Source organism: Scomber scombrus, chromosome 8 (assembly GCF_963691925.1).
Source record: "Scomber scombrus chromosome 8, fScoSco1.1, whole genome shotgun sequence".
Taxonomy (NCBI): Eukaryota; Metazoa; Chordata; class Actinopteri; order Scombriformes; family Scombridae; genus Scomber; species Scomber scombrus.
Genome location: NC_084977.1, coordinates 24,337,398 through 24,363,782, shown reverse-complemented (window position 1 = coordinate 24,363,782; position 26,385 = coordinate 24,337,398). Strand labels below are relative to the sequence as shown.

Below are 26,385 nucleotides of genomic sequence, written 5' to 3'. Positions count from 1 at the left end.
CACTATGTTCACCAACTTCTCGTTAATTTTCATGCCATTTGCTGCCTGGCAAGTAGTGTATGGGGGGGGGGTTATCCAAGCTTTTTCAGTGAAAACAGGACATGATAAAAGTCCCAGACCATCAAGGTTGAAGGCTGTAAAACCAAAAACAATGTGCTGAAAGATGGTAAATACACCTCCAGAGTTGAAGGGAACTGCAGATTTGGTGATCATTCTCTTTTGGTTTCTCACTATGATCGATGTTCTTTCCATTACACATGGTTATTTGACCTTTTTTCTTCATATGAAGATTTTGAGTAGTGCTGTGGAGCTTCTTACTAGCACTAAACAGCTGAATGGTGCCATCATGTAGGCCTTCAAAACTCTGTTCTGTCTCATTTTCAAAACGGGAAGCTTACAGTATATTCACAACTTTGTTCCTTCTAGTTTGACTGTAGCTAAGAAAAATAAAGTCAGTCGAACAGTTGTGTTTAAATCCAGTGCAAGCCTGTTATCAGGAGTTGAGGTTTGTGCTGTTATAATTGACAGGGAAACAACGTGTATAAACAATAAGGCTTTTCTGGGTTTCCTAACTTGTTGCACTAGGTTTATCCCTACAGATAAATAAATACAGATGCTCTGTTTTTCTGTTTTTCTGGCTCATGTGTTATGGAGCTGTAAACTGCAGGTGCAATTATTTCAGACTTTTTTTGTTGTGTTGCGGAAAAGCAGACACTGTGCTCTCTCTATCCCCGTCTCTTTTCCACTCCCAGGTGCCTGTTTTCTGACTCTGCTTTGTAGCATTCAGAAGAAAAAAAAATCGTGATGGGAGGGCGAGGTTGGGGATGGAGACATGGCAAAGGGTCTAGGAAAAAGGAAAAGAAAAAACACACACACACAACACACAAGCACATCAGACGCGCAGCTCTGATGCCGCATCCCCAGGTCCAGCCGTTTGTAGTGCAATGAGCGGAGAGTTGGCTGGGGGCAGGGAGGGAGGGATGGAGGGAGGGTAGAAGGGAGAGAGGAAAAGCCAAAGGGGGGGATGAAGTTCTGAAGCAAGGAGAGAGGCTGAGCTGTATTCCAGCAGCATGGAGGAAGCAGCAGTTACTGTCCCTTGGGCTTTAAGCTTTTATCTTTCAGTTGTATGGAAAACAATCTCTCAGGCCTTACAGCTCCAAAACATCTACACTGCAGCCAAATGTGAGGATGGGAAGTGTGTGTGTGTGTGTGTGTGTGTGTGTGTGTGTGTGTGTGTGTGTGTGTGTGTGTGTGTGTGTGTGTGTGTGTGTGTGTGTGTGTGTGTGTGTGTGTGTGTGTGTGTGTGTGTGTGTGTGTGTGTGTGTGTGTGTGTGTGTTCTCATAACAGAATTTTCCTACAATGAGAAGCCTGTAGTGACTGATAAGCAGTCAATGAGCGACACACATTTCTTAGGCCTGTGTGTGTATTCCTATGCACAGGGCACATTTGATTCACAGTCTGCACATTGGCACACTTGGACTCGCTCGCACACACATTTGAGATTTGCCCCACCCAAGTGATGCTCCCTTTTTGCCCTCCGGTGCTTTCACAGATAAACCTTGGACCAATGATCAACAAGCCCTTAAGACAGGATTAATGGGTTTGTGTGTGTGCGTGCGCGTGCTCTCTCTCTCGTCTTACACCAAATTAATGTGCATCACAGCTCTACTCCGGCCTTTGAAGATGGGTGAATTACTTATAGGTATATTTCCTATGCAGCCCTACAACTGCAGTTGGCCTCGTCTTCCCTCAGTTTTTCCTTCTTTCCTTCCTTCCTTCCTTCCTTCCTTCCTTCCTTCCTTCCTTCCTTCCTTCCTTCCTCCCTCATTCTTGCCTCCACTTGGCTCACTATCACCTCTCACTCCTCCATTTGTTTTCCCTCAAAACATAAATGGATGATTCTAGGGTTGGACAGTTTATTGATATTGCATCGATATCATTATATGAGATGAGATATTGTCTTAGATGTTGGATATTGTGATGTGACATAAGTGTTGTCTATTCCTGGTTTTAAAAGCTGCATTACAGTACAGTAAGTGATGTAATTTTTCTGAACTAGCTAGTCAAGTATTTGCCTTTATCAGTTTGGTCATTATATTTACGTAACTGATAATTATTTATCAAATATCTCATAGTGTAAGTACAAATAGTCATCCCTGCAATATTGACATCAAGGTAATTGGTCAAAAATGTATGATATTTGATTTTGTCCATACTGCCTCGCCCTAATTGATTCTCAGACTCTTGGTCTCTGGGCTGATATTGTCAGTCATCTGTCTGGATTTTTATCTTCCACCCCGCTAAGAACAAAAGAGTCACTTTAAAGGAGAAGAGCCTCTTGGGGCAGTTTATGGCATCCCCAAGAGAGCCTGACAAAAGAGCTGAAGAGGCAGGGCCAATTAATTGGATGCCATATAGGAGTGGTTCTCATGGTTTAACCGCATGTGTGTATTAACACTGTGTAATAAGCTGCTATAACAGTGAGGAGAAACAACAACCCTGTAAAATACTATAGGTTTTAAACAACACCAATTCTGGAATTTAACTTTGAGTCTTGCAGTTTGAGCTTTCGCTGAGGTTTAGCCATTCCTGTAAACCACTCATCTGTGGTCAGGATTAACCCCAAGGTGGATGGATTTAAAAACTGGCCTAATGAGACAAAGGCTGGTCCTCTGTGATCAATGGGACAGGAGTTTGAATGCATTTCTTGTGAGCTTAGTGCTGAGAAAGCTGCCTTTTTGGATCCAGTCTCTGTGTTTTATGAAAACTTGAGTGTGCTTCCCAAATTGCTCCATTTGACTTGGCATTAGAAACAAAATGGATGCATCCTTTTAAAGAGCAATGCTGACTTGAATCTGTGGTTCATTTATCATCCAGATGGATTGCTACTGTACGTGCACCCTACATGCTAATACTACAAAGTGGTTTTCTTCACAGTTTGATATATGAGGCCAAGAGCTCATAATGTTGCTGATTAAGATGGAGTGTCTATATTTCAGGAAAATATGCTTGTTTCTCACTAGACTTTTGGGTTAGACAGATAGAGTTGGTTATACTGTATATTGTCTATCATTGTGATGTTTTATATTTTTCTGATTCAAACTTAATGTTTAAAAACACATTAAGTCAGATTTCTATCAGAATACTCAATAATGTCACTTCAAAAGGTCCAGTTTGATTTCCCATTTGTGTGCTGCACATTAACCGGATAATTTGAATTATTGTTGTCACTGTGATATTTATTCTCCCCGTTTTTTGAATCTTTTGCCCACTCCTGCCCAGAGGAGGTAAAGCAGTAAGGTGTGTAAGGAAGTCTTAAGTACGCTGCTGACACTGTAGTTGTGTGTGCTTCTGTACCGGTGTGTATGAGTCTGTGTACACGTCAGTGTTTGATTATGGGTCAGGGGAGGCCACAGGCCCACGATGGCCCAGGCAACCTCAGGCCTCTCAGGTTTCAGAGACGAGCATTCCTCCCTGGCTGCTTCATGGCTGTGAAAACCGCAAAGCAGCTCCAACAACAAACACTGGAGGCACTGAGGGAAAGACAGCTAACCTGTGGCTAATCAACAACAGGAGTTTTCTCTCTCTCTTTAGGATTTGTTCCCAAATTTTTCAGGATTACTGGCATAACGGGAAAACAGCATTTCTCCCCCAATTTTCTCTGTCTTCTGTTTTGTTGTGTTTTGAAAACACATGATTCCTGCTAAGTAGTGGCAGCTCTGTTTGTGTGTGCTTGTTCGTGTTTATTTGACAGTTCCACGTCCTGGACCTTCTTTTTTCCCCACTAAGAAGGGTGTGGAACAACAGTAGCCTGTCTGGGCTTGGTTTTACACTTTGTAAATAGCTCAGTAGGGAAATATGCAGCTCTGTGTGTGTGTGTGTGTGTGTGTGTGTGTGTGTGTGTGCGAGCGTGCATGCGTGTAATAATAACATAATGAAACTGTTTGTATAGCACTTTTTCTGTTTGTCACGTCTCTTTAAAATGAAGGCAATAAGCACAAAAACAATCAGCCAAAAGAAAACTTGCGGGCTCCATTTAGACAGACCGGATTGTATCTTAGCATTTCTGTTGAAGACATTTAGCAATTTGTTTTTGTTTATGCCAGCTTCATAGACCATATTAGACATAATCAAATTTTCAGATACTGAAACTACTGGAGGGTAAGCTGACTGGCTTAATTATGGCCCAGAAGAGGGCATTGGAAGGAGATTTCACTGTGGTTTCACAAATTTATGTTTACTTGCAAGAGCTGGAAATGTTATTTTCCCAAGCATCCCTGAATGAGTGAGGTTCTGTTGATGTTTAGGAAGCCATGTCAATGGGACTGTTGGACTGTGTAAAACTGTTGCTTTGTTTTGTTACGCTTTGCTGAGATCCACTGAAAGGTGGGAAGGTGTAGCCATTGCGGGGATATAAAGGTCTAAAGCGAATCTTCTCCAGGTTAGTCGGACGTTGTGCATTCTGGGTAATTGGTGCCTTCTGGAATGTGTCTAACAAAAGGTGTGGACAGGCGGCAGGAAATGGTTGCAGCATGGAACGAGGCAATTTAAGGCTTTGTGTGCAATGGAGCAGCTTACAGTGGAACACCTGCCTACCTGCTGCCTCCACATAAACCAACATTAGTTTTCCTCTGTTTGTAGCTGCCATACTCTGCTGTGTGTTGGGAAGTGTGTGTGTTTAAGTTACAGAAGAAAGAGAAAGAGATTGTTTGTTGATGGGGATCAGGAGACCATCTCTATGAAGTGTGTGTGTCAAAAGGTCTATATTTAAGCAGCTCTTAAAATGTGTTTTTGTGGCTCTCTGAGTGTGTGTTAAGGCTGAGGTCACACCAGGACTCATTTTCTCCATGCCTTAATGCACCACTCTGCTTCCTCTTCAGTTAACAATATAAATCAGGGGCTATTAAAATGTTTTTAGTCTGAAAGGTGAATGGGGGAAATTTAACATTACCTTGTGATTCAGGCTCATGAAAACCCACACTTGTGTCATGGCTGTCCACCAGGTTTAGACAGGTGATACATATTCCTTGCCAACCTAGACATTTCTGTAAATGACAGGGCTGTACTGTCTGGGTCTATTGGTTGTTTGTTTTGGCACATAATCAAGGTTATCGTTCCCTTTGGACTTGTAATAAAAATGGTTGCAGATGCACCTGTTGGAGCAGAGCCAGATCTTTACTCTGCATCTAAGATCAAGGCGCTATTTTGGAACATTTTCCCACTAAATCAGTACAGTCAGTTTGGGTGTTGTTAACTACCTTTAGTCACACAAAATTATGTTAGGCTACTTATTATGATATGATACAGAATGATTTTGGACTTGCTGTATTTTGACTTTGAGGAGAATCACTTGTGTAACATTAATGATGCTTTCATCACATTTACATATGCCAGTAGGCCAGTTTCACTACAACAAGGCCCTGACACTGACACACATGAATTAAATGTAGCCATTATTCATGTTATTAATGTTATTAGCTACACATGTGCTCAACAAATCAAAATATGTATTCGAAATGGCTTTTTTAAAAACTTATTATAACTTTTTGCCACAAGTGTATTTTGCATGACATTGCCCAATTTATTCAACAGAAAGATTGTATTTTCTCTGTAGTATGATATTGGAAGATATAATATCTGAATCAAAAAGTTAACTCCTAACACTGAGCACATGAAGTTATTTAGCTCTTATTTGCGCTGAAAGTAAACTATCTGGTACGACTTTTGTTCACCTTGTTCCAGCTCCAAGTTATAACTTATTTTCTCTCAGCCAGAGAAATAATTTGACTAGACAACAGTTGGTATTTTGCCATTATTAGAAAGTGCCAGGATACATACAGAAATAAAATATGAGGTGAGAGAAAAAGAGGTCTCAAGCTGTAATAAAACCAAAGATGTTGCGGATATGTGGTATCCACTGTGGTCACCACTAGAACTATGTGAACTACCATTTTATCCTTTTTGATTTAAGTGTAACAAGCGAGTGATGAACAGATATGTGTTATGTCTGTACATATAACACTTTTACAACTAGCTAACAAGGGCAAACATAAATGCAGGTTGTGCAAACAAGGGTGACAACATAACTTCCTCATCTCATCAAAATAGTTTGTTTCTGTGCCACATCACACACTACCCTGGCAGGAACTGATCAAGTGGGATGGGCAAAATTACAGTTTGAAGGAGTCTGTTATGTAATTATGTTTGTATATGTTTGGTCAGAGTGCCATTTAAAATGTCTCATTTATCTGGATGCTGAAACTATTGTATCGTGGTGGCATCTGTAAAAATTACTCTTTGAACCCTTATTTGGTGAAGGTAAATATATAATGTTAGAAAATGTTTTTTCATGAAAGACAATAACCCATGCTTCCCATTTGCAACAGTTTTGAATGCCTCTAAACACAAAAAGCTACAAAAGGAACTCTAAATTAAAACTGTTGTAAAATGCAGTATGAAATGATGAAATTGGCAAAAAATGAGAGAAGAGAACCCGATCAAAGAATATGTGTAAAAATAAATAAATAAACAAAAAGCCTAAGAATCTGAACAAGCATTAGATGCCATCTTTTGGTATTTTGTGAATTCTGACGGCAGTGGACACAATTTAGTCTACACTCAGAGTTCAATACCCAGCACCAGTGGCAACTTCATTAAAGCTGGTAGGATTAATTAACATAGTTGGCACAGTGCCACAAAGGATCTTTTGGTTTGACTGGATTCTTTACAAATGTGAGGAAGTGCAGTCATGGCACTGTACAAGGTGTGAGTGGTTGAACTATTCAAGAAATCATTTTACTGTGACACAGTAGTTTGCAGATCCCTCACCCTCTTATCATAAATTTGGAAGACTTTTCAAGACGCTGATGTAATTCCAGCATGATAATAACAAAAGTCTCTGCTCAACAACACCCCATACCAAAATCTGTCTACAAAGAGGAAGTCTGCCAATACTCCTCAGGTGATAGTTTTCAGTTATTGGATCCAAATATTCGGCATTCCTCCTGATCTAACCTCACCGTCTCTGCTTCTTTCCCTGTCTGTCTCTCCACAGAGGATTTTCAACTCATTTGTGTACACCGAGAAGACATCAAACGGAGAGACTGAAGTGCAGCAGGTGAGTAACAAAGGCTTCTCCTTTCCGCTGTGTGTGTGTGTGTGTGTGTGTGTGTGTGTGTGTGTGTGGGGTGTGTGTGTGTGTGTGTGTGTGTGTGTGTGTGTGTGTGTGTGTGTGTGTGTGTGTGTGTGTGTGTGTGTGTGTGTGTGTGTGTGTGTGTGTGTGTGTGTGTGTGTGTGTGTGTGTGTGTGTGTGTGTACATGCCTGTTTGTGCATGCATATGCCATGGATGATTTCTGTTTGTGGTCTTGTGTAGAGTTCAATACAGCAGCAATGAATTCACACACACACACACTAGCCATCAGAGGAAGAGGGGGGGTTTATTAAAATTCTATGGCTGCTGTCTCATTGGCTTTGAAGTTCTCGCTCTGTTTTTCTACTCGTCTGTGCTCTCTCTCTCTCTCTTTCTCCCTCTGCTCACAATATGAGTGCAGTCACACAGAGAAAGATGGCTTGAAAGAGAGAATGGCATCTTCTGGGAAATGAACAGAGCAGCAGGGCCACTTTGTTTAAAATGACCCTGAATCCATCAGTGAAAGTTTATGAGTGGAATTTGGTCTGAGATTGGAGAAAACTGAGCACAGCATTTCTGGTGTCCAGTGTATCCAAACATAATTGTGTGTAGGCATGGTTTGTTTGTGTGTTTGTGCTTGTGCATCAGGGATCTTGGAAGAGTGACAGTAAACACCAGACTGGTAAACAGCCAGGAATAGGAACAGGAACAGACAGGTTGATGTTTGTTTGCATTTCTCCTGCGTCTGTGTGTGTGTGTGTGTGTGTGTGTGTGTGTGTGTGTGTGTGTGTGTGTGTGTGTGTGTGTGTGTGTGTGTGTGTGTGTGTGTGTGTGTGTGTGTGTGTGTGTGTGTGTGTGTGTGTGTGTGTGTGTGTGTGTGTGTGTGTGTGTGTGTGTGTGTGTGTGTGTGTGTGTGCACCAGTGTATCCATCTGTGTCAGTGCATGTGTATATTATCTCTCACCTTGCAGGTATAGACTATTCCATAAGCAGCTCACAATACATCAGCTGGCCTTCTAGCATTATGTTTTCTTCTTCTCAACCGACTTTTTCTTAACTAACTCAAACTAAAATGGTATTCACACAACTCTAAATGACTACATTCAAACATTTTCTGTAGGTCTTTGTTGGAGTACTTTTCAAAAACATTTCCATTGACAGAAACCTTGACTATAATACTACTAATACTAAGATTTGAACTGGGAAAACATATGGGTTTGGTGCATGTTAAGCACAAGTCCGAGGGCAGCACTGACTTCACTTATTTTTGGTCCATCGTGGAGATTTAAGGGGGCATTCAGACCGGCATCAGCTCTGCGTGAAAGAACAGGCCTCCCATTAATTTGAATGGGGCAGTGCCCCCTCAGGCAGCTTGGCAAAAAACACATCTTTTGTCTGGCAAAAAGTTTAATCAGACTCAAGTTTTGCCACAACACAACATGACTTCATCTGGCAAGGTGCTGTTTTGGCCAGTCACGTATGCAAGCCAATCTTGGTGGATTAGTTTGTAACGTGGACACCATATTGGACTGTTAATCTTGCAGTTGTTGCAACAAAAGACAAAACATTCGAAGGCCTGATAACTTTCTACATTTGTAAAATCCTGTCTGTGATTGTTACAAACTGCTGCGCAGTGTTTTGGCTTATGGTGAGCATTTAAATACATTAATCTGTTGCACCAACATGAATTCCTGGATCATATTTAAATTGTCTCACTGGTAGTTCAAACAACACGCCCTACCACCGCAGCTGTTTTAACGCAGGGCTGTCTTCAGTCTGAATGCAGTCTAAAGGATAAGGATGGCAATTTGCTACAGTATGTGTTTCTTACTGCCAACAAATCTTCTTGGAGCCGTTTCTAAACAAACTAACATGCCTAAAAGTCTTTGTGGCAAAGGAACATGTCACCCAGTACAACAGTGTGGTTCATTGACATGCTTCGAATGGTTTTTGGACAACAACTGAGGTCTAAGGATACAGAGAGATAAAATATATCAGGCTTTGGATACACATAGAATACATGCAAGCATAATTCATTATCGGTTTGGTACTGCATGTGAGGTTTCTTGACAAGGAAAATATAGAAAATGAATCATATCCTTTAAGTATTGTTAGAGTTCACATAAATTCGATCCATGATGTTCTTGAGGCAGGCGGCAGCTAATTCAAATTTCAGCTCAGAGATAGTTGGCTTGCCTGTTCTCTCTGGGCAGAGGGGCAGCATCCCTGAGCCAAGACGGGCCTCAATTAGGAGTGGATCTGTGGAGGAAGAAAGGGCAAGAAGTTACAGAGAGGAGCCTCTGGTTTCTCAGAATAATTTCTGTTCTGGAAATGAATTATGCAGACAGACACGCAGACATCTGTCCCTCTCTAATGACACAGGTCCTCCCTCGCTCTGTCTCTGAGTTAGTTATTGTCTGCTCTATGAGTACATTCTGCTTGTTTTGCTTGTTGACATATGCAAGAGTGGATATCATGAATTAAAAATTGCTGGCTGCTACTTGTGTTTTATATTTTGTGTGTTAATAACAACTAGCAGAAATGTCCTACATGTGGAACATTATAGGTTTCAATAAAAGAGTTGCAGATTTATCCAGCTATATGTAGCTACTACAGTCAATTAATAGATCCATCAATAGATCACGTTAGGACATCTTTACTATTAAATTAGTATTATTTAAACATATTAAACTACATCACAAAATCTAAACAATAATGTGCTTAATGTATCAGTTGTTGGTACCTGGTGTTGTACCTTCATTTAACATGTTGTTAGTCACTGAAGGAAGAGGGAATATTAAAGCTTTAAAGCATTGGTTTTTAAAGGTTCCATCCATTATCTATACCCGCATATCCTTTGCCAGGTGCAGGGATCTCAGCTCACATGGGCCGTGATGGGAGAAATGATCCATTCAAAGCTTTGTGGCTTGTCAACACCTGGTTGTCTTTAAGATACACATAATAAAGCTCAGGAGAAAACTACAGATCAGTCTCATAGTATACCACAAAACTTGGAAGAAAGCATTATGTGTCACTATTTGTCAAATATGATACAACTCATTGGATACAAAATTGTAACACACGTGCATGCTCACGTAACAGTATATGCACACTTCAACTGCTATTCAATTATATGATAAAGTTGCTACAAACAAATGCTAGAGAAACGATACAATACAAAACACACATTTTGGAGGTGTTACAGAGTTAGAGTCGTACTGCAGTTCCCTACTCCACTCTAGCTTTCTATGCCCCAACTTTCAGACCTGTGACTTAAAGTTGGGGCTTTCAGTCACAGGTCGAGCAGATACTCCCCTTTCACAAGGTGACATTTAAGAAATGGAAAGAAAAGGACAACTAAAAATGATTCCATTAAAGTCAAAAACGGGTTTTGGAATATTTCACGATTTATCAGGTCTACAATTCTGCTATGCTTTGTTCACCATTTTATCGGTTTATTACATTTACTAAACTAATAGAGGATAGAGGATGTCAATTATAGATAATAACACCATTGATACATTGAACATGGCAGCACACTTATTGTGTGATTTCTGATCTTGCCGTATAAGTATGAACACTTTCCAGTTTTTCTTGTTAATATGTTAATATAAAACAATCCACAGTCTCAGCATGATATCAAATAAACAATTTGTGTTTCTTTTACCTGTAATAATTCATGTCATGTCATTGTACGGCATATTTTATTAGCCTCCAAAAATATGGTAATGTCTGGAAATACAGCTTTTGCCAAACTGCTGAATTACTGTCACATTGGTATCACCACGATGTCGTTAAGTAATTTGCATTTTGATCATTCATTTACTGTGGTACTTTCCATGAGAATTTTACAATTTTGTTTTTTCCTGGCTTTATCAAATCATCCTGAATTTTTACGCCACCATCTGTAATGTGAACAAAGTCAGCAGTGTGCACGCTCACACAAATCTACTGACCATTACTGGAAGCAACAAATAAGTATGTTTATTTGAAGTGTAAAAGCTGTATACTTTACAAGAAGTAGTACACATTACAGATAAATAGCTGTAACTCAGGAAAGCACAATACAATAAAATAAAAACTACAAGACAGAAGAGAAACCAATACGAAGGAGAGTAAAGGTTTCGTAAACCAAGTTCAATAATTTAACTACAGTATAGACAAATGAAATTAGATTTAGATTAAACCTTAATTTAAAGGTCTCAGTGGTATTTTCCTCTCCGATAGAGTGACCAGTCCAGCTCTCACACTGGTGGAAGTTCACTAATTCAATAAAGTAATCAGTGCATCCAAGGGAAAGCAAGACGTTTCTGCTGTGCCTGTCAACTGCATGCTCACAGAATTCTTAGCCCTGCAGAGCTCAACATATGTCCCTCTCATACTCATCCTTATATTAACCTCAACCCTGTACTCTAAAGTAAGAGTTGGTCTCACCATAAACACTGCTGCCAGTGAATGCGGTTGAAGGCTGGCTGGAAAACCTTAAAACTTCAACATGAGCCTTCAGGGTGCACCCGTTGTACCCACTTCAGTCTGTGGCTGCACTAACCCCACAGGGCGCTGCAAACTCTACGAGTTGGTTGGATATGTCAGGGTGAGGAGAGAGGGCGCCTGTGTTTTGGAGAGTGTGGTTCATCTGTAGAGCGCAGGTTGTAATGGGCGGCTTTGGCTGCACTGTGGCAGACCGTCTAACCTTAACTTGCACAGGTACAAGTTTCTGGTTTCTCTTAAGACACACTGTTAAAAGTTGAGTCGTACTTTCCCCCTCTGTCTCTCTCCCAACCCCCAGCTATGGAAACACGCCTCAGCTGAACACTGGCCCATTTTCCCCTTTTTAATACAAAATCCACTGCAGCTAATTACCATGCTGCCATGCATGGACAGTACTGAGTGTTGGGGGGTGTTTGTGTGTTTAAACTTTATGTCTGTGTGTGAGAGTACACATGTTTTGTGTGTGTGTGTGTGTGTGTGTGGGTTCTTTGTGGTAGACTAAGAGTAATTGTGGGCTGTGCCTCAGGCCCCTGTTAAACCCCCTAATAGAAATAGTGGCTGGCTGATTAGGTGCACAAGCGGTCAGTGGGTCGCGGTACATTTCCCTGTTCCTGGCTTGAATCGCAGCCTTTTTGCAGGCACCGGTAATTATGGGACGTGAACAAAGGGTGTCCAGTTACTGTGGAAATAAGCCTTTTTATGTATTGAACACAACTGAGTAGGTAACTTACAATGGCTTTGGAAAGTATTCAGACCTGTTCGGTATTTCTACATTTTTATGTTGTTACTGTCAGTGCACACATTTTTTGTTTTTCTTTATTTTTTTTGTATCCAGACCCTTTCATGCAACTCTAGATTCAGCTCAGGTGCATGTTTTCCCCTCTAATCATTCTTGATGTGTTTTTAAAACTTAAAAAGCTATATGGCACTTTTCAAATGTCACTAAATCGTTTGATATTATACCCAAAAAACTTTGAAGCAAACCTATGTACGGTTTAGACAGAGGCCACTATAGTCATAAGTGACAACTAACTAACTAACTAACTAACTAACTAACTGACTTCCTTGCTTGCTTTCTTTCTTAAATAACACAAATCCTTGACCTTGGACATCATCATTCTCAGTTCTTAAATATTTTACAGATTTTAGAAAACAATGTAACCCAAGTCACTGCAAGAAATTAGTTCTTGATCTTGATCTTGATTTTGATCTAGATCTTGAGTAATCCAGTGGCTCATGTGACAGCTTTCAAGTTAAGAGGATCATCTGTAACAGATTACATACATGCAATGATTCAACTTAAGTGAGTCCCTCACAATTTCACATCACATTTTGAAGAAGTGGAACCTGTTGTGAAGAGCTGCTGGTGTGCAGGTTATTAATGTCCCCCTGGAGGCTGCTGCAGTGCTGGTTATTAGTTTCCCCAAAGGAGCTGGAACCCCATTTTCAAAGAGCACTGTGATTTGTGTGTTCGTGTGCGCTCAACAAGAGCATTGTCCTTCAGAGAAAGAGAGGGAGAGCCTAATTGTATGCAAGTCCAGGGGCCCACTTTAAGGCCCGAGTAAACAGTGATTGAATTAACTGTTTTTTTCCTTTGCTTGGAAACACAATTTTCTCCTTCCTGCTTCCTGGTTTTCATGCCTTTTTATAAGTAAATTACAATAAAAGAATTCCGTCTTAAATGAAATGAATCCAGAGAAACAGTTCCTTATGATAAAGACAAATGGTTGATCGTGTATTTTAAATGCATAAATTAATGTGGTAGAAAAAACAAGTGGTAGAATCAAGTGTATTCATATAAGAGCTGAAAAACCGAAAGAACAGTTTGATTGTGGTAGTTCTTTACCACCACATACTAATAATGCCTCAGCTCATAAATTTCACTTAGCTACATGGTATGTTTTCGGGTGGATTTTCTCATTAAATGATTAAGGGTGTGCTGTGTGGAAGTGAAGAGAGGTTTTTGTTCTTGAGCCTCAGACATCCATCTTTCTGCTCTGCCTTTAACAGTGATGGATTTCATGCTTATAGTGCAGCCTGAGTTTTGGACATCTTTGGTGTTGCTCAGCTTCATTTGTAAATATTAAATTGTGTGTACATTTATATGAAAGGACACTGATGATTTAAGGTTGTGTAGATGACACAGAGATGACTGACTGTGTGAGCTGACTGACCCCATCCAGAGTTGCCCTATTCCTACTAAATTGAGAATTATAAATACAATCATGGGTAAAAGTATATGATGTTGTAGGTTGATTTTTGTAGTGTAGTTTTTCTGTCAATCTGGGGACAGAGAGGGTACAGCGCTGCCTTAGGATATGTAATATCATCGTTCCTGAAAGGGGGATAATTTTAGAAATGTGTTTGTATTCAGTAGCACAGTTTATACTCAAAAATTCAATAGCATAGTTTATATTCCAAACTTGAAGACAGAGGAGAAAGGAGAGGTCACAATGAAAGGAAGCTAGTTTGTTTGATAACAAAACAGCGAAATTATGGAGAGAGAAGGAGACACATTTGAGAAGTGGAGGAAAAAGCAAAGAACATAAATTGAGATTTGTGTGTGTGTGTGTGTGTGTTGGGGGGGGGGGGGGGGGGGGGGGGGGGGGGGGGGTAATGGAAAAACAATGAGCAAGATGCAAATACGATACAGTACAGGGTGAGCAAAAGACAGAAAAAACTTTTAGGTCATAATAGAAGAAATGGACTAGGTCAATATTCTGCCATATTTACATGCATTAAACCCACTCTAATAAGTTAACATAGAGAGGAGGTAAGGAAAATGCTTGAAATCAAATTATGACACAATTTAAATCCTCTAACACTTCTGTAAACGTCATAATGTAATTGTTTGACTTTGATATGATTAAAAAATTGTATTCAACAGAATCACTAAACATTTTGGTATTCTTGTGTCACCAGGGTCAGACCACCAACATGTGCTGGTTATAACCAACAAACTTTGAAGCCGACACATTTTAATAGGTGTTAATACCAAATGAGTAGTGTCTAAGCAGACTTAGTGAAGTATCAGTATGGATCCGCCTGTATAGTCTAGAGCCTTAAAGGGTAGGGTCACAATTTTTCTAGTCTTAAAACAATAGCCAGGTGCCTTAATAAACATTAAAACAGGTTTTGCTCACTGTAATCATTTCTGCTATTCATACTCACTATTTACCTCAAGATGATATGAAGCTTCAGCTGTCTGAATTAGTCAAACAAAGTGAATATTTTCCACAGTTAGTGTTTTTAGTAAATTCCCTCTTCTTGTCCCAATGGACAGTGTTTTCTTGTTCAGCCTCAGTGGAGGGATAATTTGTCATTACAAAGATAGTGGCTTTGAAAACTGTTGACTTCATTTGAAACCTCATATTATCTTCAAATAAATGATTGCTCAAATGATTACAGCGGAAAGAAAAAAAAAGAGATAATTGGAATCTTTTGGCTACTTTAAGCTTCAGTTAGGAAGGTTTTAAATAGATTTTGGACTAGGCAATATTCCAATTAGAAAGTGAGTTATTAGGCATACAGATGTTAAACTAAGGTAAAACTGAGTTTAAGGAAGAGGTGTCTACACTAGTAATTGTCTTATTAACATTTTCTGCTTTTCCTACATGCAGTTGGCCAAGAAGATTCGGGAGAAGTTTAACCGCTACCTGGATGTGGTGAACAGGAACAAACAGGTGGTGGAGGCATCGTACACCGCCCACCTCACCTCTCCACTCACGGCGATACAGGACTGCTGTTCCATACCAGCATCTATGATGGAGTGAGTAACTTTCTCTTTTACATAAATGCACACACACACACACACACACACACACACACACACACACACACACACACACACACACACACACACACACACACACACACACACACAGACAAACTTTTCTTTGTCTCCTACATGCTGTATATTTTTTCACTCACTCAAAAATCTCTGCAGGAGGTTCATTCTCTGTAAATCCACCTCCCACTGTTAGCACCTGCACACAGCTTTCTATACATTGCTTTATGCTCCAACTGCACACACACACACACAAATCCCCATCACTCCCTTGTTTAAACGTGTCTGATCATCCTTGGATTAGTTATAGCCGGGTATAAAACACATTTACAGCCTTGAGGAACACTGGCACTCTATGATACTTGGCAGCCCTTATCTCAGAACCTTTTTAGGCAGTTGGTAGATGTACCAGTTGTTTTTGTGCAGTGTACCTTGACAATAAAAAAAGTTTTATGGTACTTGGAGGCCCAGGAAGGCAAGGAGATATGGGGATTCTTGGGTAATGAAGTTTTTTTTTAAAGGCTAGAGATTTCATTGCTGTAGTGGAAGTACCTCTTTCAGCATTTTAGAACAAAACTACATTGTTTTTAAAGGGGAAATATTATGTTTTTTCTGGGTTTCTGTTATTTAAATACTGTGCTTAACACAGATATCTATGCTAAACATGGTCAAGGTTCTAAAACTTGACGTTAACTTATTGCTGCCTGCAAGTCAAAAGCCAAAGCTTCAGCGTGCTCTGAATGCTTTGTTTGCAATACCTTTTCCTCTCTTGCTGATGAGTTGATGTGAAAATTTCCACACGTTATTCCTCTCTCATATTTTAGGTTGTTTGCCGGCTTGAATATGTACGAATTTGTTGATTGGATATGAGAAGTTGACATTATGAGTAAAGAACAAAGAAAAAATAATGAAATCCTACTAGTATAGTAGATGTTTGCCGAGGGGCAGCTTCCAAGAGCTGGCCAATCTCTTAGATATTCCCAGTTGAGCCCCGGAATAAAAATATAGACCGTTTAAAGGTGCATAATATATCCCTTTAATGACAAAATGACACAAATTTCAATTTCAGTATACAGTTAATAGCACTGTGAGAAAAGGATTGGCCTTCATTGTGTTTCTTAAAAATAGTTGGGCACCAAACTAAGCAATGGGGCTTTGTGAAAAGGGTTCCGATATGACAAGAGTGTTAATCTATTTTCATCAAACTGGGTGTGAGACTGAATATGTCAGATTTAAGTATGGTGCAGAGAGTTTAAATTGCCCCAGCCTACAGTGTAGACCTAGCTTTTCAGTCAATCACCAATTCCAGCAGGCGAAAACAGTTCAAAGCAAAGCGAAGAGAGAGAGGAGGAGAGCTGCTTTCAGTTTAATCTACAGAGCAGCAGCTGTCTCTACCCTTCATCCCTCTCTCTCTCACTCCATTTCTGCCTATCTCCCTCACCCTTTATCAGCCAATGTAACCAGTTATTGCCCTCTGAAGTTTCTGCACTGCAGACTTCACAGACTGCAAGGTCACCTATCTCTCCCTCAGTCCTGCAGAGGGGAGGCCGCCTGGCTCAGGGCCACTGGCCACCTGTAGCCAAACTTGCATGCAACACTTGTTCATATGCAAACACCCTGTATTTATGTTCTGACACCTGCAGACTGAAGTCATGGATTTACAACTATGAGAAACAGTCAAGGCAAAATTGTTGCTGCAAAGAGATTATATAAGACCCAGGTAGGAAGGATGGAATGATGCAGGAGTCATATGGGTTTTGGAGGGGGGTTGGAAATACCAAAACTGAGTCTGATAGATCCCTGAACTTCAAAGGATCTTCCTCCAGGGTGGAAAAAGGCATGGACCTTCCTCGCTTTCATTTTTTGGGGGTTTATGCAGGATCATGAGATTCTCGAGGAGTGAATAGAATAATTTGACTCTCCCTTCCTGAGCACTCTGCATCAGAGAATCTGGCAAAAGCATCTTTGCTATTTTTTCTTTAGAGTACTGTATTTAAAGACTGATAGTAGCTCCGTTTGTTGAATTTTACCATAATCATTATTGTTCAAACTTCAGGGACTGTTTTCCTAAAATGTTTCCCATTTGGGAAAATTAGCTGATTCTCTTTTAGCCAAGAGTTGGAAGAGACGATTGATACTGCTCTGACTGTGGAGCCAGAGCAAAGAAACAATTAGCTTAGCTTAGCATAAAGACGTGAAGTAGGAGGAAAATGCTAGCCGTGCTCTGTCCGAAATCTCCGAATGTTATTCTTGGCGTAGCTACATCAGTCAGGTGTAGTAAGACAACCAGCAGAGACTCAAGAAAGTCACTCAACCATTACAAAGCCTTTAAGATGCTGATAGGCGCATTTTTGAACTACAGAGAGAGCCAGTCTATTTCTTTCTGCTGACTTCCAGTGTTTATGCTAAGCTAAGCTAATCGCCCCTTGGCTCTAGCTCCAAACTCCATTCTCATGAGAGACATATCATCTTCTCATCTTACTCTCGGCAACACAGTTAAAGCATTCCTAATGCACACTATTCACACTATGACTTTACTCATTTACCTTTAGAATATTAAAGAAAACTACTGAATGTTCGAAAAAGCATCCAAGGTATGTGCAATGCTGTTGGTTGAACAGGAGCTAGCCAAGAATCCATACAGGACTTCAATTCTCTGTGGTGTAGTTCAGAGTGTCCTTCATCAGGCTCAGACATCAGCTGCTTCTTGGGGTCTCGGTCAGGTCAGCCAGTTTAGAGGGGGATCAGGTGGTTCGCAGGGTGTCCATGTCTGTTAGCCGTCAAGCTAGCAGGCTATAATTTCGCAGGGAGGCCACCGAGGGCAGTGCTTAGCACTCGATGGTATGCTTTAATCACTGCTCGGTCTCCACGACAGCCTGTATCTGAAAATAGCAAATGAATGTGTCTTGTAGAGTTAGTGTGTGTGTGTATGTGTGTCTGTATGTTTATATTTTTAACATGTGATCTCCAGGTGCTCATTTCAACAGTTTGACTGATCTGCAGTTGTAAAAGTGAGAAGTGTGCTTGGAAGCAGCCCAGGCAGCACTTAGTGGTCTCATTTCATCAGTAGATTTAGAGATAAGCTTTAAACTGACAGTGGAAGGAAAATGCTACTCATATGATCCTGAACAGTCTGCTGTAGACACAGGCAAACAACTCTATCTCCAAAATAGAAATAGTAGAAACCAAAATCAGAATGTGTGACCGATATGGTTGACTCGAACAAAAGAAAGAAAGACAAACAGAAATTGTGTCCCTATGATGATAGTGCCTTTCCCAGCTGCCTGCAGGCATGCGCACTTAAGTATTTAACTAGTATGATATAAACATCTGTGTACATCTTGGTGTTTTTCTCTTGGCTTACAAATGGCACCTGTATTTAAAAAAAAAAAATGCAGATTTTTTTTATTTTTTGCAAATACTACCTTGATTACGATCAGTGTACCAAACAATTTAAGTAAACACTTTTTGCACCAGTTGGCACCAGCTGGCTTTTTAAGCCAGTTGTTTTGTTTTTAGGTGCATAACTTAGATACATACTTAGTGCTCCTTATTTCTGTGGGCTGTATAAGGGGCTTCTATTCATGTCACAGAAAATATTTAATGCATAAAATGCAGGTTCTTCAGCTAAAAGAGTATTTGAGTATCATGAATATTGGGTTGCACCCTTATTTTTGCTTTTTGCTTAGTATCAGGCAAAATAAGCACAATAACCTGTTGCTGAACACAACAGATTCCTAAATTACTCCAATGATCAAAGTATCACTCTAGGAATTTGCTATACCTTAACTCATAAATTCAACATGAAGATGAAAGACACCGTAGAGCTAATCACAGCTCCTGTTTCTTAAGAAGAATTCTCACCATCTGAGCTATTGGCAGATTTACAGTCTAGATGAAGAGTACATGTGGCACCAGCGAGCTGCGGCTCAGAGTTAGCTTCAGATCAAGCTGATCATCTGGTTGCTCAATCAGCAGGATGATGATATCTCTATTTGCATATCAGAGAAGGAGATGGCAAAATACCAGGCAGGTTTGGAGGGGGATTGTTTAAGTGACCTTAACAGGTGTCAATGCTGGGCAACTATCAGAACTTGTTTTTCCCTCTCTCCACATGCCTCTGTTAATGTCAACCTCTTCCTCTTTCCTCCCTCACTCTCCTTCTCTTTGTCCTCTGTCCTTGCCTCCCTTAAACTTTTCACTCCCTTTCCTACAGCAGTTTATTTAATATTCTCAACATCCTCTCTGTTTCCCCCTCTTGATCTACTCCTTTCCCACTGATCCATTTCCAATTTTCTGTCCTTCCTCCCCTCTTCTGTTGATATCAAAGACTGATTAAGCAGTGCGGAGGACTTTGGGTCCAGTGTCTTAGGAGACCCATTCCAATCTGTTTCTGCTATTAGACCCATTCAAACTTGATTTATACAACATCAGTATTTTGTTTAGCAATACAACCAAACCCATATTTCATTGATTATAATATGAAAAAGCCCATAATATTTATTTTTTACACATTTCCACACAATAATGTTTGGTTTACTTTCCCATGCAGCATGTGTAAAAAGTCTGAACCATAGTCTAAATAAAATTCATAGGATTTCTTCACCTAATCAATAACTTGTTTTAACCTAAATAATTAAACCAATAAACAATTTCTTCTGGAGTATTTCTTTGAGTTTTAACATGATTATAGCCACAGGTGGATGCATAATTCACATAGTCACTTAAGTGTATCACATAAGAGTATTTTATCATGCTGAATATCACATAGGGCTGCATTGCATCATGGTGCAGCCACAACTGCAGGCTGTTTCTTTTACCCACTCCCACTAAATATATAAAATTGCATTAAAAAATACATGTGGAAAATGTTTACTCTATTACTGTTCTTCAGCATATAAACACAGTTATGCAGTAATACCTCAAATGTACTCCTTATTGAAACCAAAGCATACATGTGAATATTAATAGAATGCCAGTGAAGTGACATCATTGTGAGTCATATGTCATGTAGTCATTTTTACATCCGTCCCCATAAAAATATGTAATGGACCAAAACATTCTTAGCCCACCAATGCTGTAAAGGCTGATTCATGAACAAGTAGGCTCATAGTCAAACATCATGCTTGTGTGCTCACATATGCAGTCTGCAACCCATGAAGTTATACACAGGTTCAAAACGGATGACATAGTCTTTTTCCTGAAGAAATGTACCAGGTGCTAAACAAAACTTTATAACCAGACAACACTTAAACCTTAGTAGAACTTGTCAGTAGGAAATGAGCTCATTCACCTGAAATTCCTTACTTCACATTATCCCATTTCTTCACAATTTTGAATTGTGCTTACACACACCAGGTGTGATGCCTAAAGGGGCTTCAACCTCAGGCCAGCCAGGGCAGAAGGGCCGATGGTCAGAAGCTACAGGGCACTAGCAACATTGGACTACTCTGTTTCCTCCTTGATGACACCTCTGGATTGGTCATTGTTTATCTTCCCTTACTCTCCCGAGTTGGTGTGCAAAGGGTGTTTTCAAACCTGCCTTGTTTAGTCATGTTGAACCAGAGTTTGTTTTCCCCCTTGGTACGATTCATTTGGCCAGATTTTTAACACCGCAATTGTACTCAGATGAGAACTAAAACAACATACTGAGACTAGTTGAAGAAGTTATTTTGGTGCAGTCCCAAACAAACTCTGGTGATTTGTTTGCGGCAGGATCCAACCTTGATCCAACCCAGCTACTAGGTGTACTCTTTAAGTTTGAGCTAAAGGGCTCCTGTAGTCAGGAATGCTTTGCCTGCTGGAATGCAGATGAGCAAGCACAACAGTTTTCAGCAACTAGCCAGAGAGTCAGTCAAGAATCAACCTGGACTAGTGCAACAAAGAATGTTGCATTTGGCCAGTGGTCCTTCTTCAGGACCTTTTGTCTTTTTCCCTGCTCTCATGTGTATATTTAGTGATGCATTGTGGGGTTGCTTTATTTTTTTCTGTGTTAAAAGAAACCAAAAAAAACCCAGGAAAACACAACAGGTTTGCCAACTCATTAATTGCGTACAGCAAAATGGTGATGGTCTTTTGGATTGCAATATTTTTTGTAAGTTGCTGCTGAATACATACAATACATTAACATACATGAGGTTGGTGTCATATGAGAAACACCTCTCAGATTAATGCATTTAATATCCATTTTTTGATCCAGTGTCTCACTTCTTGTGAGAGCACTTCCCATTTAGAGCCCCAGATGCCCAGAAGCTGCAGGACATCAAACAAGATTCCAAACTCCATTCTGCACATTGATACCAGAATGTAATCTGTTTGGATAATGTGAAAGTACTCTTGATTCTGTGGCTTGCATGTTGCCTGCTTTACCGCTGCTATTCACATTAGAAATGGTATTACTCTTGACGTTGGAGCTCGCACAACAGCACGCCTCTTCAAGGTAATTGTACTCACTAGGTTGTTTGAATGCCATATGATTGCCTCCTCTGTTGATATACATGGTTTCTGCAGCAGGGTACAGCTTAATATTATGGATTTTATAAACAGTGGATGGCTGGTAACTGCTAACTGCTGAACACGACAGGTGCAGCTTTATTTAGAAGTGTCGGCCTGTTTCATTCTTGTTTGCTTCATGACACATGACTTTGTGTTTTTTCTCCAGTGTCTCTAGAACTCATGCATTGTTTATTTCAGTATCATTCAGAGATAGAAACAACGGAAAAAAGGTTCAGTTGCAGTCCAAATTTAAATAAAATCAATAAATTAAAGCGTAAGGGGATCTTAAGGTCATTAACATGTCCGTTACTGGTGCTATCTAAGTCTTGATGTGTCTTCGGGATTATTTCTAATTACCGCATAGGGAACATTCCCCTTTCGGGAGGTATGTTAATTAAGCAAGCATTCCTACATTATTAATATGCATATTCAATAGAGGAATTATTTAAAGCATTGTGCAGAGGTTCTTTAACATTCATGAATAGGAGTTTGGGTTAACACAATTACTTTATATATTTGTCAAATCAAATAAAGCTTGTTTGTGCTTGCGTCTGGTGATTCCACCCTTTTTGCAAAACAGATTTGTTCGCCCTCATTAAGATGTCTGATCAGAATCGAAGCCCTCCTCCCTTCTCTCTCTCTCTCTCTCTCTCTCTCTCTCTCTCTCTCTCTCTCTCTCTCTCTCTCTCTCTCTCTCTCTCTCTCTCTCTCTCTCTCTCTCTCTCTCTCTCTCTCTCTCTCTCTCCCCCCCCTCTCTCTTGCTCTCTCTCTCGTTTTCTCTCTCGTGTTTTTTGATGTGGGATTCAAAGTGGCTGCAAATGTATTTTTTTATCTGGAACACATTTTGCTGAGCGTCCTGCACACCCCTTCTATGCAAAGTAGGTTGAAGGAGAATAGTAATGACTTTGGCCTTATGGGACACTAAATGAGTGAAGTTCAAACGAATCCTGCACATCACAGCACCTGTCAATCAAACCGGGCCAGTGCCAGGTCTGCAAGCGGAGGGAGCCAACCAGTGTGTAGCGTATGTGTGTCTATGTCTGTATGTGTGTCTGTACGTTTGCTAAGCCAGTGGGGGGGAGTCTGGTTGTAGTGTAGGAGCGATCAAAGCTAGCAGCCTTGGTGCAGTGCAGAGCAGGCGGCTCCTCTGCATACCTCCCCCTTTGTCAGCTCTTAACTCTAGAGATATGAACTCTGTAAAGCATGCTTTACCATCAACACACACTCCTATAGGACATTTTAAAATAACATTGCTTATGCAGTGGCTTAACACTAAACAAAATACTAAAACAAATATCTGTCATGTGTGAAGATGTTTGAAGAAAGCCATTGTGATTTTAGATTATTTTGACACCTCTTTAACACATTTGGGTGTGTATAAACTCAAGGACAACACTTTTTAAATTATACCAGAGCTACTATGGGAGATCAGTCACAATGCCAACCTTACGAAGCTGTGCAAACAAGTAAAAGCAACTGCCTTCCTGTCCATGTCTCTTTAACTCCCTCTTCCTCTCTCTCTGACTTGTTTTAGGCCTTTAAGAGGTATAGATTAGAAAGTGTCCACTACAGATGCTGTGACATACATATGATTGTCTGCCTTTCTGTGCTGTTTATAATTGCACATCTATTAATCAACTGTTTTCAGCCTGGTTGATCAGGAGGAACTGTTTCGTGAAAGACTTCAAATCTGTGGTGCATGACAATTAGAATAAATAAAAATAACATGAACATGACCCACATAAAATTGAGTACAATTGAATATAAACACTAAGAGTGAGCTTTGATGATGTAAAATAATTCCTTCAAACATTTACACGATTTTTCACTGATCATAGCTTCCTGGTTATCATCATTTTTTACCTCCTGAATTTTTATGACCAATTACCTGCAAAAATAATGACATCAGCCTCAGCTGCACTTTGTGTTTAGTGCTCATTAGCAAATGTTAACATGCTAACATGCTAAAGTAAGTTGCTGCCAGCATGTCTGTAGACATAGTGTTGTTACATTTAGTATATTGTTCATTGTAGGAGTCTATATGTCCTTTTTAACCTCGGGAGCTGAAACACAGTGCCATTCAGTGCTCACATTTGATTGATTCTTCCATCACGTACTGGGAAATGAGTGCATTTGTTATCTAAATTTGACCATTGTTCTCATATTAAAATTGTTCTTATAAGTACCTGAAGATATGTAGAACTGAGTTTTTGAAATGGTCTTCACCCTTAACTGCATTACCACACGAGTATATCACATTTTTCTTTGACTACTTAAACCACACCTTCATGACTTAAGCAATGACTTTTCACGCCCCTCTCATTTAGCATTCTTAGCATTGTCTTTTCATTTGTATCATGTTAAGTCAACAACCAAAGATTATTATATTATCAATATAATAATTAAATTGCAAGTAGATCTTCCATCTGTTCTATAAGCCACTGGAAAACAATAGCTCATTTTGTGATTTTACTGCTACTTGTGTGTTGTCAGCATAGCTATATCATTTGATGTTCTGTGTGAAATGACAAAGAGGAGTAAAATATGTTCATTTAGACCGCCAGTTCGAATTGTGGCTCTGTGACACATGATTTGAATTATTGAATTAAGCGTAGAGCCCTTCCTACAAACACATTCAGATGTATTCAGGGAACTGCATATTAGCCTTGTTGGGGGAAAAGCAGAATTCAAGCAGTTTTGCCATGGAAAATGTTATTCACTAGCCATAACTCCAACTTTAATATGAGGCCTGGGCAACAGATGATATAGCCAGTGATACAATTTAGCTCAAATTAAACAAGCAGCGTGTAAAAGTTCTACCAGATGTTTTGTGTGATTTGATTAATTTCATGGTTCCACCTAGATTCCTTCACCATTCATGTACATCATGTAGATGTACACAGTCAATAGCTTTAACATGAACACTACCAAAAAGTCAGAGGTATGTGTAAACCTGTGAGTTGGGTTTTATTGCACATAAAGCTGTGGAGTAGTAAATCTGTTAGTGCTGAGAGAAAAGCCAGAGCTGCTCCAATAACAAATGAGTTGGACACGGTCTATAAATTCTCAAATGTTGCCTGTTTGTGTGTGTTTAGGTTTGATGGAAACTTCAATACCAACGTCTCCAAGACCATCTGCTGTGACAGACTTTCACCCACCGTCAACAGCCGAGCTTTCAACCCCGGACGAGACCTCAACTCAGGTTTGTCACAGACACACAGACACACTGATACACACACACACACACACACACACACACACACACACACACACACACACACACACACACACACACACACACACGCACACAAACATACACAATTGATGAAGCAGAAATTTTCTATTATATTAACTGGCCTGCTTCGGTGAAGCATGGGCACACACAGCGTACACCATTTAAAGTTTATGCACCAAATGGTGAATAACTTAACTACAATTGCCATGGCAACCATTTTTAATTAACAAGTTGTATTATCTCCATCTTCTAAAATGTTAAAAAGGAGAGGAAATTAATCTGAGATGAAAATACTGAGCGGTTTGCATGCTCCTTTACTCTCACTTTATTCTCTTTCTCTTTTGTCTCTCATTATTTTTACTCCCTTTGATTTTAAAATACTTTTTCTCATAGCCTAAGGTCAAATATTCTTATATAGATTTTGACATCTGTCTGCAGTTGTTTTCAAGTGATACATGGTTTTATCACCCAGTTACTAAAGATTATCAATTCTGACCTCAGTTCACCTCAAATAAAAATGGTATTCATATTGCATTAGTACATACATGTAACCCCAATATCCTTCTCATGAATCATATGAGAGAAAGAGCAATGGAAAACTGTTTGATCTGATCAGGTTCTCATTGCTCCCACAATACATTTATTGAGGCTCAAGACTGCATAAGCACATTGCAGAGTATTACCATGTAAAACCCAAGTGTCTGCACCACGTATGTCAGCCTGCATTTGATTACAAAGAAAATTGACTGAATTGACTAAAAATCGGGAAAAGGCCAACTTTCCCCTGCTGGTTTTTCTGTTCTGTTGCCATTACTTATTTAGCAATGTGTTCTTTCTGTTTCCAGTGAAGGGAATGAAGCTGCATTACATAGCATTTGTGACACATACAAGCTTGTATTTCCTGGAATATTGCACTACTTTCTCATAACCTTCCTTGTGCAGTCCAAACACAGTATAAAATCTTGCTGGCTCCTTCCAGGAATTTGCAATTGTACTATCACAGGAATGAATGCAAATTGAACCAATCCCCATCATATTTGTGAGATCATGCAAAGTTTCAAATCCCAGCATTTTCTGCTAGTTTTACCAATCATCACAGTTATGCATAAAAGAACCACTTCAACTGCCAAATACAAACCAAGACTCAAATCTCTGCAAATAACAATGGGAAAGACTTTGTTTCTCTGTTACTTGTCATGTCAGGCATCACCCACCCGCATGCTAATTAATGCCCCGACCAAAACATA

General features: G+C 39.8%; 1 protein-coding gene across 1 annotated transcript in view; it reads left to right on the top strand.

The window, feature by feature from the left end:
- Positions 1-26,385, top strand: part of cachd1 (cache domain containing 1) — an 86,890-nt gene that overhangs the window by 27,775 nt on the left and 32,730 nt on the right. Inside the window, exons 2-4 of the mRNA XM_062424497.1 lie at positions 7,056-7,118; positions 15,242-15,390; positions 24,999-25,105. Coding sequence (XP_062280481.1) covers positions 7,056-7,118; positions 15,242-15,390; positions 24,999-25,105 — 319 coding nt within the window. The remainder of the gene's footprint in view (positions 1-7,055; positions 7,119-15,241; positions 15,391-24,998; positions 25,106-26,385) is intronic.